The sequence below is a fragment of the Coregonus clupeaformis genome, chromosome 4, assembly GCF_020615455.1.
Source record: "Coregonus clupeaformis isolate EN_2021a chromosome 4, ASM2061545v1, whole genome shotgun sequence".
Classification (NCBI taxonomy): Eukaryota; Metazoa; Chordata; class Actinopteri; order Salmoniformes; family Salmonidae; genus Coregonus; species Coregonus clupeaformis.
In genome coordinates, this window is record NC_059195.1 from 16,307,282 (window position 1) to 16,320,781 (window position 13,500).

Below are 13,500 nucleotides of genomic sequence, written 5' to 3' on the forward strand. Positions count from 1 at the left end.
AATTCAGCTTAGGTAATATTTGCCTCTGGTTATAGACATAATCAGTTTGATCAGAGGTATATTCTGTATAGACTGAAACAGACACAGAGATCATGCAGATGGATCTTAAACCTTACCATTCCTGGACTTCAGGTCCCTGTGGATAACCTTGACCGGGGCCTCTGAGTGTAAATAGTGCATGCCTAATGGGGAAATAAAGCACATTTCCTCTGACTGAGATCAATGTGCAACCAGCAGAGGTAAACAAGTCTGTGTTCGTCTGTGCTCTCCTCCATGCCTCCCTCTCAATGCTCATTTCTTATGCAAACTAAGGACACAGATCAATCACATTTAGGCCTACATGTTTTGACTTCACTTATTCTCAGTGAGACCAAATTCTTTAAAAAATATGCCTCGAATAACAATGAGTTGGAAAAGACCATAAGTGGACAAATCTGAAATATATTCTATTGCTAAATTGGTAATGAGCTAAAACAAATGTGGAATATCAGTGAGTGGTTTAGTTAAGTCAAATGGCTATGCAGAAATTCCAAAACAACATGTAGCATTGCCTGGTTTCAAGTAGATCAGACAATGAATCATGACTGTACCTTTGGCAATCTCCATGGCCCAAGTCATGACCTGTCCCAGATCCATCTCCTCACTCTCTGCACTGGACAGATAGTCATACAGGGACCCACCCCCGGCATACTCTGTGGGAAAACACATACAGTATTAAGACTCCCAGATCTACAGTTACATTGCACTGCATTCTTAGAAAAAAGGGTTCCAAAAGGGTTCTTCAGCTGTCCCCATAGGAGAACCCTGTTTGGTTTCAGGTAGAACCCTTTTGGGTTACATGTAGAACCCTCTGTAGAAAGGGTGGAACGGTTCTACCTCCAACCAAAAAGGGTTATTTAAATGGTTCTCCTATGGGGACAGCCGAAGAATCCTTTAAGGTTCTAGATAGCACCTTTTTTTCTAAGAGTGTGCAATATCAAATATATCTGTATACTTCAAACCGTATCTCGTTCAGAAATAATGAGTTAATAAAATATGTGAGACAATATGTCCTCTATTTGTGAATAGACAGTTTGGTTTATACAGTAGTTAAAGTCTTGTTTACAGTACTGTCCTCTGTCCTGTCATTGACCTGTCAGAAGATATTTTACATTTTAGTCATTTAGCAGACGCTCTTATCCAGAGCGATTTACAGTTAGTGAGTGCATAAAAAAAAAAATCATACTGGCCCCCCGTGGGAATCGAACCCACAACCCTGGCGTTGCAAGTGCCATGCTCTACCAACTGAGCTACACGGGATGAGCTCATTTATCACAATGCATTGGGGAAACACCCTGAGTGTCCCTGTTCCTCTGTTCCTTCACCACATACTCTTTAACCTTTTACTGCAGTGGGCTAAATCAGGGTCACACAGAGTGTTTCTTGGTAGTCTTAAACAAATCTACTTTGAAACAATAGTATACACCTCACACACATGGTTATGGGCTTAAAATAAAGAAGACACCTGTACCATGTAAGACATAGAGTTGAAATGTATTCCATTTTGAGTTTGCATCCCAATATTACACTTTATATACATCACAGAAGACTGAAATATAACGAAACCGTTTGATATAGAAAAACAGGATTTTCGACTTTTACAAATAAAACATGTTGATTAATTAAGAAATTATGAAAAATAACATTCCGCCCATGAGGCCACTAGAGGGCGCTTTGGTCATTTGACTGCAGGAAAGGGGTCCTACTCTATCAAAGTCACTCAAAGTCACTTTGTTCAAACACCTGGGGCCTTCGCTCTTGTGCACTAACAGTTCTCTTGTCATTATTATTCAAGCTGTGCCTCTGCATATCCAAATAGAGTCAAGGTGTATGGCCACACAAAGTTCCCATATACTGTAAATTCATACTGGCAGGTACATGGCACTGTTAATGCGATCCTTGTAAAACAATTTTGATACAATGTTCAAGAAGGAGCAGGCCCATCATATTACTCTAATGCAATTGTTTTCCCAGACCAGTAGTGAAGGGAAACACACTAACAATAGAAGCATTATGTGGACTTGGATGCTTTGCTACTCAATGCAACACCTCCTTCTAAAAAAGCACACAAGCCCTGCCAATAAACATTGTTAAATCACTGAGACACTTCAGTACCGGGTAGACAGAGAGACAGACACACAGCGTTCCAGTCGCTCCATGAACTATTAAGTGGCCTGGCCTGACAAAGACAGATGGCTAAAACTGATATTATCTGATACCAGCTAGACTAGTGGGAGTTGGATGTATGCGCAACCCAAACTTCCATGTCACCACATAAAATAGTGCAAACAAGAATCAACCTTGAGGGAAGGAACCAGGCTTATACTTGTCATTAATAATATTATTTGACCTGACCATATTATGCCCTATTATAATGTAGATTTTTAAAAGAATTGTCATGACCTACGAAAGCTGTAACTACAAACAAGTTCTGTGAAAATTGTTAATTGTAATGGTATTGCATGATTAGGTCCGCCTACTGGAAAACAAATACTGAGCCATCTCAGTATAATATATCTCTAAGATAGGCTCACTTTCTCAAACTACAAAGCAGAAATTCTAATTTGGCTCTGTACTTTGTACTTTTTTACAAGACTGGAAAATTCCATAGATAATGCAACTTCCTGAACTGCTTTCATCATACAAAGTTTTACTATCAGTCACAGTTTAGCCTCTCAAAGTGAGTATGAAGCATGAGTTAACCGAAAGGAATAATGTTATAACCTGTTATGACATAAAAAAGTTAGCTTTCGCCTAGTAAATGTAGGTAGTTATTGACAAACTCTCTGCCACGTGGGTCAGCGGAGACAAATGTCTTCACCTGATAGATATTGTTTGTTAGATAGCTGAGACAACAGTCCCTGATAGATGAGCAGACAGGGGAAATTTATAACAGAGCTGATGAATGTGGAAATGGCATGGTCAGAACGGTCATTAACATTTTTCCTTTATCTGGTGCTAATTAGATTCTGCTTTGATAAATATAGACAGCAGCTCCTTGACAACCAGCCAACCCCATCTCTCGCACTCACGTAACACTGGCCGGAGGAGTGAAATGTCAAGTCTGAGAACTCTGTGAAAGATTTTAACATTACTGCCTTGTAACGACTACTACACTACAGGGCAAATATATGACTGTATTATAAGACATAAACAGACAGAGGGAAGCAAGCAGGAACATCAAAGGTGCAGCTTTTTCCATCTAGCAACTCCTACTGATTACAAAGATATGAGGGTATTTTCCAATTCCTCAATCCATGAAGTCACACACAATATTTATGCAATGTGATTTCGGTTTTTCCCAACTAGGGCAGCAAGTTTCCATACAACAGCCTTCCATGATCTATGAGAGTAGAGCAGGAGCATGCAGAGTAAGCGTGGGAGTGTGGGTGGGTAGACATTGAATGGGAAGGAATACATGTAGTTAAATGTAATTTGTCTAAATCATCCTAAAAGCAGTGGTCGAACACTTCCAAAATGACCTGATTGCTTAGGTCACTGTAAAGCCAGACCGTGAGAAGAGATGACAAGCAAAAGGACAAAGACTTAAGCTTGCCCAAAAAAGGAGTTATAGGGAACAAAGATATAATTAAGTCTGAAGCATACAAGAGTGTACCATAAAATGAGAGTGTAGAGCATGCTTAAAACCCCCTAAGGAAGGAAATAGAGTAGGCGAACTCCTAGTAGTAAAAGAAAGTTGAAAATCCAAGTCAATAGTAAATAAATATCTTGAGTGAGCACTGCCCTATTCCTATCAACAGCAGTGTCATTCACCACTCACTGGCTGAGAAACGGTCATAGCTAACATCCTAATCATGGGAGCGTTCAGTCTGCCAATGACTGTCATGTGATAAGATCTTCAGAACATGAGCAGGGAGGGGTTCCCCATACCACATGGAGAGGACTGTCACATGGCATGAACTTTAGAAACATGAACAAAAAGCCAGCAACATGTAATCTTACTGAACCATAAAGCCATCTACTAATACTGTTAATATAGACCACAGCACCATTCAGTTCTAAGCAAACAAAATATCTGTGAAACAAGCATGATTCAGATGGTGATTCCTGGTTTTCCATTAACGTGACGGACATAAACGTGGTCTGAATTGCTGTGGAGATAATACCTGTGGTTACTATTGGATGACAAACTAACAAGATAAGGGTTGCATGGACTTACCAGTGACGATTCCATAGTTGGGTGCTTCAAGGATCGCCCCATAGAACTGAATGATATTCCGATGGCTGAGTACACTGAGGATTTCAGCCTGAACAAAAAACACAGAAAACAAAAGATACAGACGGCATAACAGCGTGGAAAATGGAGTTGCAAAACAGGACTGTATTGCATTTCCATTAAGAATTATTTGACTTGACTATGCATTATGTTTAACTCCTGAAGATCAATGGATATCAGTGAACTATGTATTGAAATGAAGACTCAAAGCTGAAGATTAAATAGAATACGCATGAAAAGGTATATCCCATGTGTTTTTTGTCTTAGGACAATGAGGCCATCACTTAAAAGAAATCCCCAGACTAAGAAACCCATGCTTTAATTGGTCCTAATATGATCTCTCATTTGGCAATAATATTTATTTTAAAGCATACAGTATGTGCCAATTCTGTGCACAAAGCGATGGGGAGTATGAATATGACTGACGGGGACCAAAAGTCACCACAACCCACTAAATGGGGGAGCTATTAAAATGATTGCTACACCGACAATTAAAAAGTATATGAAAAGCCTTGGCAATTACGACTCCTACCTCATTTTCGATCTTGAGCAGCTTTTTCACTGCCACCTCTTTGTCCTGAGAGATCCACCTAGCTCGGTACACGCTACCGAAGCTGCCGCCGCCGCAGTTCTCGTAGAAGTGGATGTCATCAAACTTGATTTGCACGAAGGAGGCACTGAGAGACGACATCTCATAATGACACTCAGACCCAACTCGACGTCTGTATGTCTGTCTATCTGGAGGACCACAGGGAAGGAGACAGTGGAGGAGGAAGAAGAAGAAGCACAGAGTTCACTCAAACGCTTTTTTAGAACCGATGCTCAAATCTGTCTCAGGCTTGTTCCCCAAAAAAGACCCCTCTGATTCCTCAAGTAAAAGTCCTGCACCAGTGACACACTAAAAGAGCAGCTGTACACTAGCGCATTAGAGAGTGTGTGACTGAATCTGCTGCTAACAGTACCCCAGGGAGGCCTCTGTGTCATTGGCTATGTCTGCCCGGAGTGGCACTGTGATATCCCTGATCTCAGCCAGTGATTTACGGGACATTCAACGTGCCTGCCTGCCCCAGACCTACGTCAAACAGTCACCAGTACCAGTAAGCACTGAATGAGTGGCCCAGGATCCTCTGTCAGCTTGTATAAGGACTATGGCATCCCTGGCATTCATTCTCCCTCTGCTGTGATCACTTTGCACAAAATACACACGGCCAAAGCCACAGACTATTCCAGAACAGTCTAGAGTGGTCTGTACATGTAAGGCTAGTCAGCTAGACACAGCAGCGCTCATAAAGGGATCACATCCTCTAGTCTCCCATGAATCACTGCAAACCTTTAATGACACACTATCACTACACACTTGTTTTAAAAACAAACCCAAAGAAGGTGCTACACCTCTAATTCTATATTCAAAGAACAGTGACTATGTCTTAATGTACAGTACCAGTCAAACGTTTGGACACACCTACTCATTCCAGGGTTTTTCTTTATTTGTACTATTTTCTACATTGTAGAATAATAGTGAAGACATCAAAACTATGAAATAACACATATGGAATCATGTAGTAACCAAAAAAGTGTTAAACAAATCAAAATATATTTTATATTTGAGATTCTTCAAATAGCCACGCTTTGCCTTGATGACAGCTTTGCACCTTTTGTTTGCACATAACAACCTAAATGCATCCTGTAAAGAAATAATCCCTACATTACAGGAAATTGTAGCTCGGTTATTGTTAATAAATGACCCACTTACTGCTCAGCAATTATGGCTTTTAAGAGGCTCTTTACCTGGACCTGAATCAGGATTGCTATCCAACCCAGCAGAAAATGCCTCCATTGTCACAGAGGGGAGGCAATGCTCTCTGCTAATGTATGGCTATTCATGCAATACTTACCTTCACACCAATCTTCCCAGTACATGAGCAGCTCTGACATTTTTTGTGGCCACTCAAGACGCCAGGGTTACTGGGATGTTATTGGAGCACTCACTCTACTTTAGGGCTCGTTTCTGCCTGTCCTCACTGGAAAGTAAACACTCTGGACCAATACCCATGTGGAAATATACAGGCAAGTACATACCTGCCAGAGCTCTGCATATAGTAAAAATGTATTGAATTACCTCATCTGCTTTACCCATCTATATCATCCCTGTGGTGGATGTAATTCCTGTAAATATTGATATAGGTTTAACTCGACTACATTAACAAACACTGTAAGTGTCCCATCAGGAATTCCTAACTTCAGCTCCAGAGAAGCTGCAGTGTTTAAACTCTACCATTTTGATTCCTTACATAATCAAAATGACTCCAGGGATGTACAGTCAATAATTCAGCCAGGGCAAAACAGCACTAATGAAGAAACAAAACTTCTGGAAAAAATTATCAACTGACGTTTATGACAGTGATACTACACTGAATAAGCTACCGTGTATCAAGTACATTGTGTTGTGGACAAAATGTTGGATGGTCAAGATTGTTCTCTTTCCTCCCCTCAAATTCTCCACAACCCTAAGATAATGCATTTGATTCAAGAAAAATGTAAATTTGTGGCATAAACAGCTATAATTTTCAAATATTACTAGCTCATACTAGTATAGATACTGGTGCACCCAAGAGGACAGCACTGGTTACAACTCCTGTGCTCTGTTTGGAGAGATCACCATATCAAGGAAAACAATGGGTGAGCTACTGTATGGGAAGGGGCCATTGCTCATTGGTGTATATGCTGCTGCATGCACCACACCCAAAATATGTATAGACTACCCACTGGGCAAAAACTGGTTGAATCAACGTTGTTTCCATATCATTTCAAAAAAATAAAATGTGATGACGTTGAAACAACTTGGAAAATTGATTGGATTTGCAAAAAGTCATCAACGTAAGGGAATTTTGACTTTTTTCAATGACATGGTGATATTTCTTTTTTTAAAGTGACGCTCCCCTATGCCCAAAATAAAAATGAAAACATAAAGTGGATAGCAGAGAACATTGTTCTTCGTCCTGTAAGCATTACATTGAAACACAGGAATTTTGATAGCGCACAGGGCTGCGAGCCAGAAGGTTGTGGGTTCGCAGACCACCGTGGACAAGAGTAGGGGTGGAAAGATGTCCTTTATAGTAAAAACATTGCATGAATCTATCATCGTATTTATGGGTCCGTTAAAAAAATTGCCTTTTATAAAAATGTCATGCAATTCTACGTCATTTTACATGACTGGAGGCCTTAGTAGAATCTTTTTTATTACCACATAAAAATACAGGCTGAGAATGGACAGAGAGATAGGTTATGCATTCATCTTATCATATTTATCCAATGCCAAATCAGTGTGTCTTGTTTGCAACGAAACTGTCCCTGTTTGCAAATAATTCAATCTGAGGCATCGTTATGAATTCAAACCGATGGCTATTCTTCTCCCGTGGCTTAACCCAATGAGAAAAGGTCATAAGTGTTTCCCTAAAAGCTGTCTGGGTTTAAACATCTTCTATTGTAAAGAAAGTGAATAGCTTAATCAATTGATAGTGACAGAATTAGATTACTTTCCAAGTACAGTCAATTTTTTTGTCTCTTCGGCTATAGAAGGTTGTAGCTCAGCCTCTGAATGTCAAAGAAACAAAACAAAGATATCCCCATATGCATCGGAGTCACGTCTTTCCCAGGTATTTTACAACTTGATTCTAGCATAAAGCATCGCGGACCAAAGCGCTGTTATAGTTCAATTTATATAATTGGATCCGTTTTAGTTTATTTTAAATCTTAAAAACCCTTTCCTGCAGTCGAATGACCAAAGCACCCTCTAGTGGCTTAATGGGTGGAATGTTATTCATATGTTTCATAATTTCATAATTAATAAACGTTTAAAAAAATGCTGAAAATCCGGTGTTTCTATATCAAACGGTTTTGTTATATTTCAGTTGTCTGTGATGTATATAAAGTGTAATATTGGGATGCAAACTCAAAATGGAATACATTTCAACTCTATGTCTTACATGGTACAGGTGTCTTGTTTTTAAGCCCATAAGCATGTGTGTGATGTGTATACTTTTGTTTCAAAGTAGATTTGTTTAAGACTACCAAGAGTGTGACCCTGATTTAGCCCATTTCAGTAAATTAAGCTAACAAGGGGTAGGCCTATGATTTTTACAATTTTCTTTAATATAAGGTAGGCGTATGGTATACCCTCTCATACCCCTCAATTCGAGTCCTGGATTTAACTTAACAGCCCTTCACTGACACGGAGGTAGGCTATTTAAAGAGTGTATGGTGGGTGGAGGAATTGGTCAAACAATCGATGGATAGCAGCCTATAGCCTAATTCTGTCTGTCAAACAGGTAGGCTTACCTCTTATTTCTTAAATAGGAAGAAATAGGCTCCAACATAAAGCCCTCTCATTGTTAATAAAGTAAAGACGGTTTAAATTAATTATGCCTACTCAAATTTGCCTAATTTCAGCACCATGAGCTGTCCATTTCAGATTGATTGTGCAGCGGCTGCCGCTTCAAGTTTCAGCACCAAGTTAATTGAATCTGGCTTATTGTGAGGTCAATAACTCTGATAAATACATCATGAGCAAGAAACATTTGTTGTTATTAAAATCAGTTATAGTAGTAGCAAGCTATCAAAGTTGACCTCAAGACCTCCTTCACATATTTCCACTCTCCTTCTCAAACTGAACAGAATATATAGGCTAGTCCGCGCACACGATATTGCAGTTTTTGGACTAGGCCACGTTTTCTTTTTAAACATCAGGAGAAGCCTTTGACTCTCCTCTTGATCTGCCACAGTAGGCCTACACAGCACCGCCATTGGTTAGGCAGCACAAAAAAAAGGTTTTGATCAGCAAGAGCAGAGCAGGCCAGGGCTCAGAGATGCGGGCAGCATCAGGCACTCATCGATATATAGCCTAGTAAGCAACTAATTCTAGAACACTGATAAATATAGACATTTCATCAATTACAAATGACATGACCCTACCCTGGACTAGATTTAAAAAAATACTAAAAGGTCCCCCTGACTAAAATTTAAAAAGCATGACCCTCCCCCATTTCCCTCCAGGTCCCCATTATGTACATTTTGAACCATCCCTAATGTGTAAATAGTAAAATCTGGGTTTGATTGAATTGAGCCCTAAATTGTGTAAAATATAATTTAGCAAGATAGACAGCTAAGGATTAACATACGTTTGAGGCAAGACAGCCCATTTCCTCGATGACACCCATGTTGCGCATTACTAAGACATTTCTCCCTGGAAAAGTGAAAGCACTAACGCACGAGATCAAGCTTTGCCAAAAATAGACAACTGTAAAATAAAGATACAAATAATAGGATTTAGGTTATTTGTCTGGTACATGTTTACATCGCGCATTAATGACTATCACAGCTTTCAAAAAATGATGTAATTGAAAACATCTCATGGCGCGTAGGCTAGGCTACACTGAAACATAATGCGATTTACCTACCTTTAACTTTTCCAACAAATAAAAGCGGCAAACACAGTCTGGCAGATTCAATGGGTACCGTAACTTCTGCAGGAAATCATATAACCAAACACAGTACTGTAAAGACCCCACTTTCGGAACACGGGCGTGACGTTTATGATTTCCCACACGGTGATTTCTAGAGTTGCCCAACTTCCTTGACCCGGGCTGCATACAGAGAGAAGATCTCGACATATTTCGAGTACTTTCACACAAATGCTGATGACAACAGCTCCGCTCAATGGACAAAATCTGTACACCCCAAACGATATTAGCACTACATAGACGTAGCAGCTATATTATAACAACCAACACCTGCAGTCTTAGGGAATTGAATTAGTTTTATTATCATCGAAAGACTACTATGGCAGCATGAAACGGTATTTGAAATATTATTTCGGGCTACTCTAAATATATTATCAGCTCAGCTCATAATTAGTTATTATACAAAATAGTTATCAAAATAATCAATGGACAATCAAATGAACAGCATCGTCATCAGATACATTTAATTCGTTTTTAATATTTACAGAATAAACATGGGAAAAAATATTGCAGACAATAGTTACCTCAGACTTTTATAGAGGAATGTGCTCACATATATCCAGCCCAACATCTCAAATCATTGCATGCTGAGGTCATAATAAATATATGAATACATTGTACAATGTGTAATAAAAAACCACAAACTAAAATATGTATAAATATAATCTGATTTACAAAAAAAGATATGAAACCACAACTGAATATCAGGATTTGTAATTCAGGTCAGGGAGTGAAATAAGAGCCAATGTTTCCATTCGGAAAGTTTCCTTACTAACATCAACTTGACATAGATTTGTGCAACAATCTAATGGATGATTATTTCCAAAATATCCTTTAATTTAAACCAGACTGCTGCCAATTGTTTATAAAAATGAAAACAATACACATAAAGGAAACAAAGAAGCAGAAATTATAGTGACATTTGAAATACTGTTGAAGGTGGAGCTGATTAACTCTGTAGCTGTAGCATCTAAAATGATACTTGACTATCCATGTAATAATGTGAAGTTCCATGTAGTATGTGTGTGTATTAGTATAACATACTTTATAAAGCAAGCTTATTTTTGGCAGTAGAGTAGCAGCATGTGACATGTGTCTGTCCAGTGTCTGTCCAGTGTCCTTCAAGTGTCCAGGGAGGATTCAGGTTCTGCGAGGCTCCAGTCTATGGGAGAGCTGAGACAGTGTTCTCTGGTTGTCAATAACAGTCAGCTGGCGCACGTAGCTCCGCACATCCGGGTGGTTCTTACTGGTCTGAGATGTCTCTGCACCTGAGAGGAAGAGGAAACCCACTTTTATTAAAACAATGTCCTGTTGTAAGCCAGTCAAGTGAAGACTACACAGATGAACAGTATGTTGACTTACTGAATGGCAGACTTCTGCAGTATCTCACAATCCTCACTGTATTAGCGATCATTCGCTAAAAATAAATAAATACACAAACACACTTTACCATCATTAATTTATACAAATAAAGAGAGTCGCACACTATATGTAAGCTCCCAGTAATTTTGTGGCTAAAACACCAATGTTTCGGCATCACTGTTCCTTTTTCAGGGTGCCATTAATAATTTAGTCTTTCAATATAAAATAATATAATGTAAAAATCTATATCATCCTGGAGGGCCTTACCATTTTCTCAAAATTGACCAAACTGTCAATTAACGTCTTGTTTCCATCATGAGTGAATGTCATGTCTGAAAAGATAACAGCAATATATGATTACACACATAGAAAGAGCATATACAAAAGTACAAGGAGTGGAATTGACACAAGCAAACAATATAGAAGCTACTGTAGTTACACTGTGTCACAGGTCGACACTCCAAAACAATAGTTCAAAAGTTGCTGATAATAATTTCTTTAACATTTACATTTTACATTTAAGTCATTTCTTCACACAAGAGGCAGTGAGGATAAACCTCTCAATAGTAAATCAATGGGTAAGATAATGGGTAAAACAACATGGAGGGTCATATAGAGAGAGCTGTGTTGTGTTGCAATGACCTTTGATCAGCAGCGGCATGAAGGGAATGATGGGTGGGTCCAGCTTGGCCACAGTGAGCCGATACGCCCGGTGGTTCCTGGACGGGTCCTGTGGAAACACTCACACTGTTCTGAGATCTGCCATAACCATGTTAAGTGGGCATATCACAGTCACAGCCAAGGGTGGTGCTGCTCAATCCATACATTGCTCGATGACAAATGACCATGCAAGAATGTCAAGTTTCAATTCAATATTTGAATAAATAGAAGCTATAGAAAGCAAGGCTAGAGACTATGTGAGTGGATGAATGGTTGATACAGTGCCTTGCAAAAGTATTCATCCCCTTTGGCGTTTTTGCTATTTTGTTGCATTACAACCTGTAATTTAAATAGATTTTTATTTGGATTTCATGTAATGGACATACACAAAATAGTCCAAATTGGTAAGGTGAAATGAAAAAAATCACTTGTTTCAAAGAATTATACAAAATAAATAACGGAAAAGTGGTGCGTGCATATGTATTCACCCCCTTTGCTATGAAGCCCCTAAATAAGATCTGGTGCAACCAATTACCTTCAGAACACATAATTAGTTAAATAAGTCCACCTGTGTGCAATCTAAGTGTCACATGATCTGTCAAACCCAACACCTCTCATCACCCCGAGAACACCATCCCCACAGTGAAGCATGGTGGTGGCAGCATCATGCTGTGGGGATGCTTTTTATCGGCAGGGACTGGGAAACTGGTCAGAATTGAAGGAATGATGGATGGCGCTAAATACAGGGAAATTCTTGAGGGAAATCTGTTTCAGTCTTCCAGAGATTTGAGACTGGGACGGAGGTTCACCTTCCAGCAGGACAATGACCCTAAGCATACTGCTAAAGCAACACTCGAGTGGTTTAAGGGGAAACATTGAAATGTCTTGGAATGGCCTAGTCAAAGCCCAGACCTCAATCCAACTGAGAATCTGTGGTATGACTTAAAGATTGCTGTACACCAGCGGAACCCATCCAACTTGAAGGAGTTGGAGCAGTTTTTCCTTAAAGAATGGGCAGAAACCCCAGTGGCTAGATATGCCAAGCTTATAGAGACATACCCTAAGAGACTTGCAGCTGTAATTGCTGCAAAAGGTGGCTCTACAAATAATTGACTTTGGGGGGGGGGGGTCTTATTTGTCTTATTTCTTGTTTGTTTCACAATAAAAAAAATATATTTTGCATCTTCAAAGTGGTAGGCATGTTGTGTAAATCAAATGATACAAACCCCCAAAAAATCCATTTTAATTCCAGGTTGTAAGGCAACAAAATAGGAAAAATGCCAAGGGGGGTGAATACTTTTGCAAGCCACTGTATGGGGCTAAAATGGTTCATACTACTCACCATTAAGCTTTCAAATTCGCTGTAAAATTTCTTGAATTTGCTGGGTAGTTTCTGTCAACACAAATAACAAGCAAGGTTAACAGACAGATGAAACCACTATATTCTTGGGCAGGTGCTAAACAGGTGAGTGTTGTTGGACAGACAGATATACAGACACCGTGACAGACAAAGACGGACGGACAGACACCCACCTCCCAGGTCTGACTCAGTCTGCTCACGGCTGGGTTGCTCATGCCCATAATGATAGCGAAGAAGGAGTTGAGGTTCTTATACTCCTTACAGCTGTTACAGAGAGAAAATTGTCCAATCATTTATCAGGATCAGGTCACATGTTACATGTG

The 13,500-nt window shown here is 39.5% G+C and overlaps 2 protein-coding genes across 6 annotated transcripts in view; both read right to left on the minus strand.

The window, feature by feature from the left end:
- The window catches only part of LOC121552511 (mitogen-activated protein kinase kinase kinase 20), a 33,465-nt gene extending 23,553 nt beyond the window's left edge, over positions 1–9,912 (minus strand). For 2 of the 3 annotated variants that reach the window (XM_041865470.1, XM_041865480.1), the window contains exons 1-5: positions 9,733–9,912; positions 4,809–5,014; positions 4,220–4,307; positions 591–692; positions 117–182 (exon numbers count right to left, since the gene is read on the minus strand). In XM_041865470.1, the coding sequence (XP_041721404.1) occupies positions 117–182; positions 591–692; positions 4,220–4,307; positions 4,809–4,967 (415 nt within the window). In that variant the 5' untranslated portion in view covers positions 4,968–5,014; positions 9,733–9,912. Of the gene's footprint in view, positions 1–116; positions 183–590; positions 693–4,219; positions 4,308–4,808; positions 5,364–9,732 lie in introns of those variants that run through there. The other variant, XM_041865474.2, reaches the window with a different exon arrangement.
- Positions 9,913–10,253: 341 nt separating this feature from the next.
- Positions 10,254–13,500, minus strand: part of LOC121552494 (rap guanine nucleotide exchange factor 4-like) — a 60,368-nt gene continuing 57,121 nt past the window's right edge. For all 3 annotated transcript variants that reach the window (XM_041865460.1, XM_041865451.2, XM_041865443.2), the window contains exons 22-27: positions 13,351–13,441; positions 13,160–13,210; positions 11,800–11,887; positions 11,425–11,489; positions 11,158–11,212; positions 10,254–11,063 (exon numbers count right to left, since the gene is read on the minus strand). In XM_041865460.1, coding sequence (XP_041721394.1) covers positions 10,936–11,063; positions 11,158–11,212; positions 11,425–11,489; positions 11,800–11,887; positions 13,160–13,210; positions 13,351–13,441 — 478 coding nt within the window. In that variant the 3' untranslated portion in view covers positions 10,254–10,935. The remainder of the gene's footprint in view (positions 11,064–11,157; positions 11,213–11,424; positions 11,490–11,799; positions 11,888–13,159; positions 13,211–13,350; positions 13,442–13,500) is intronic.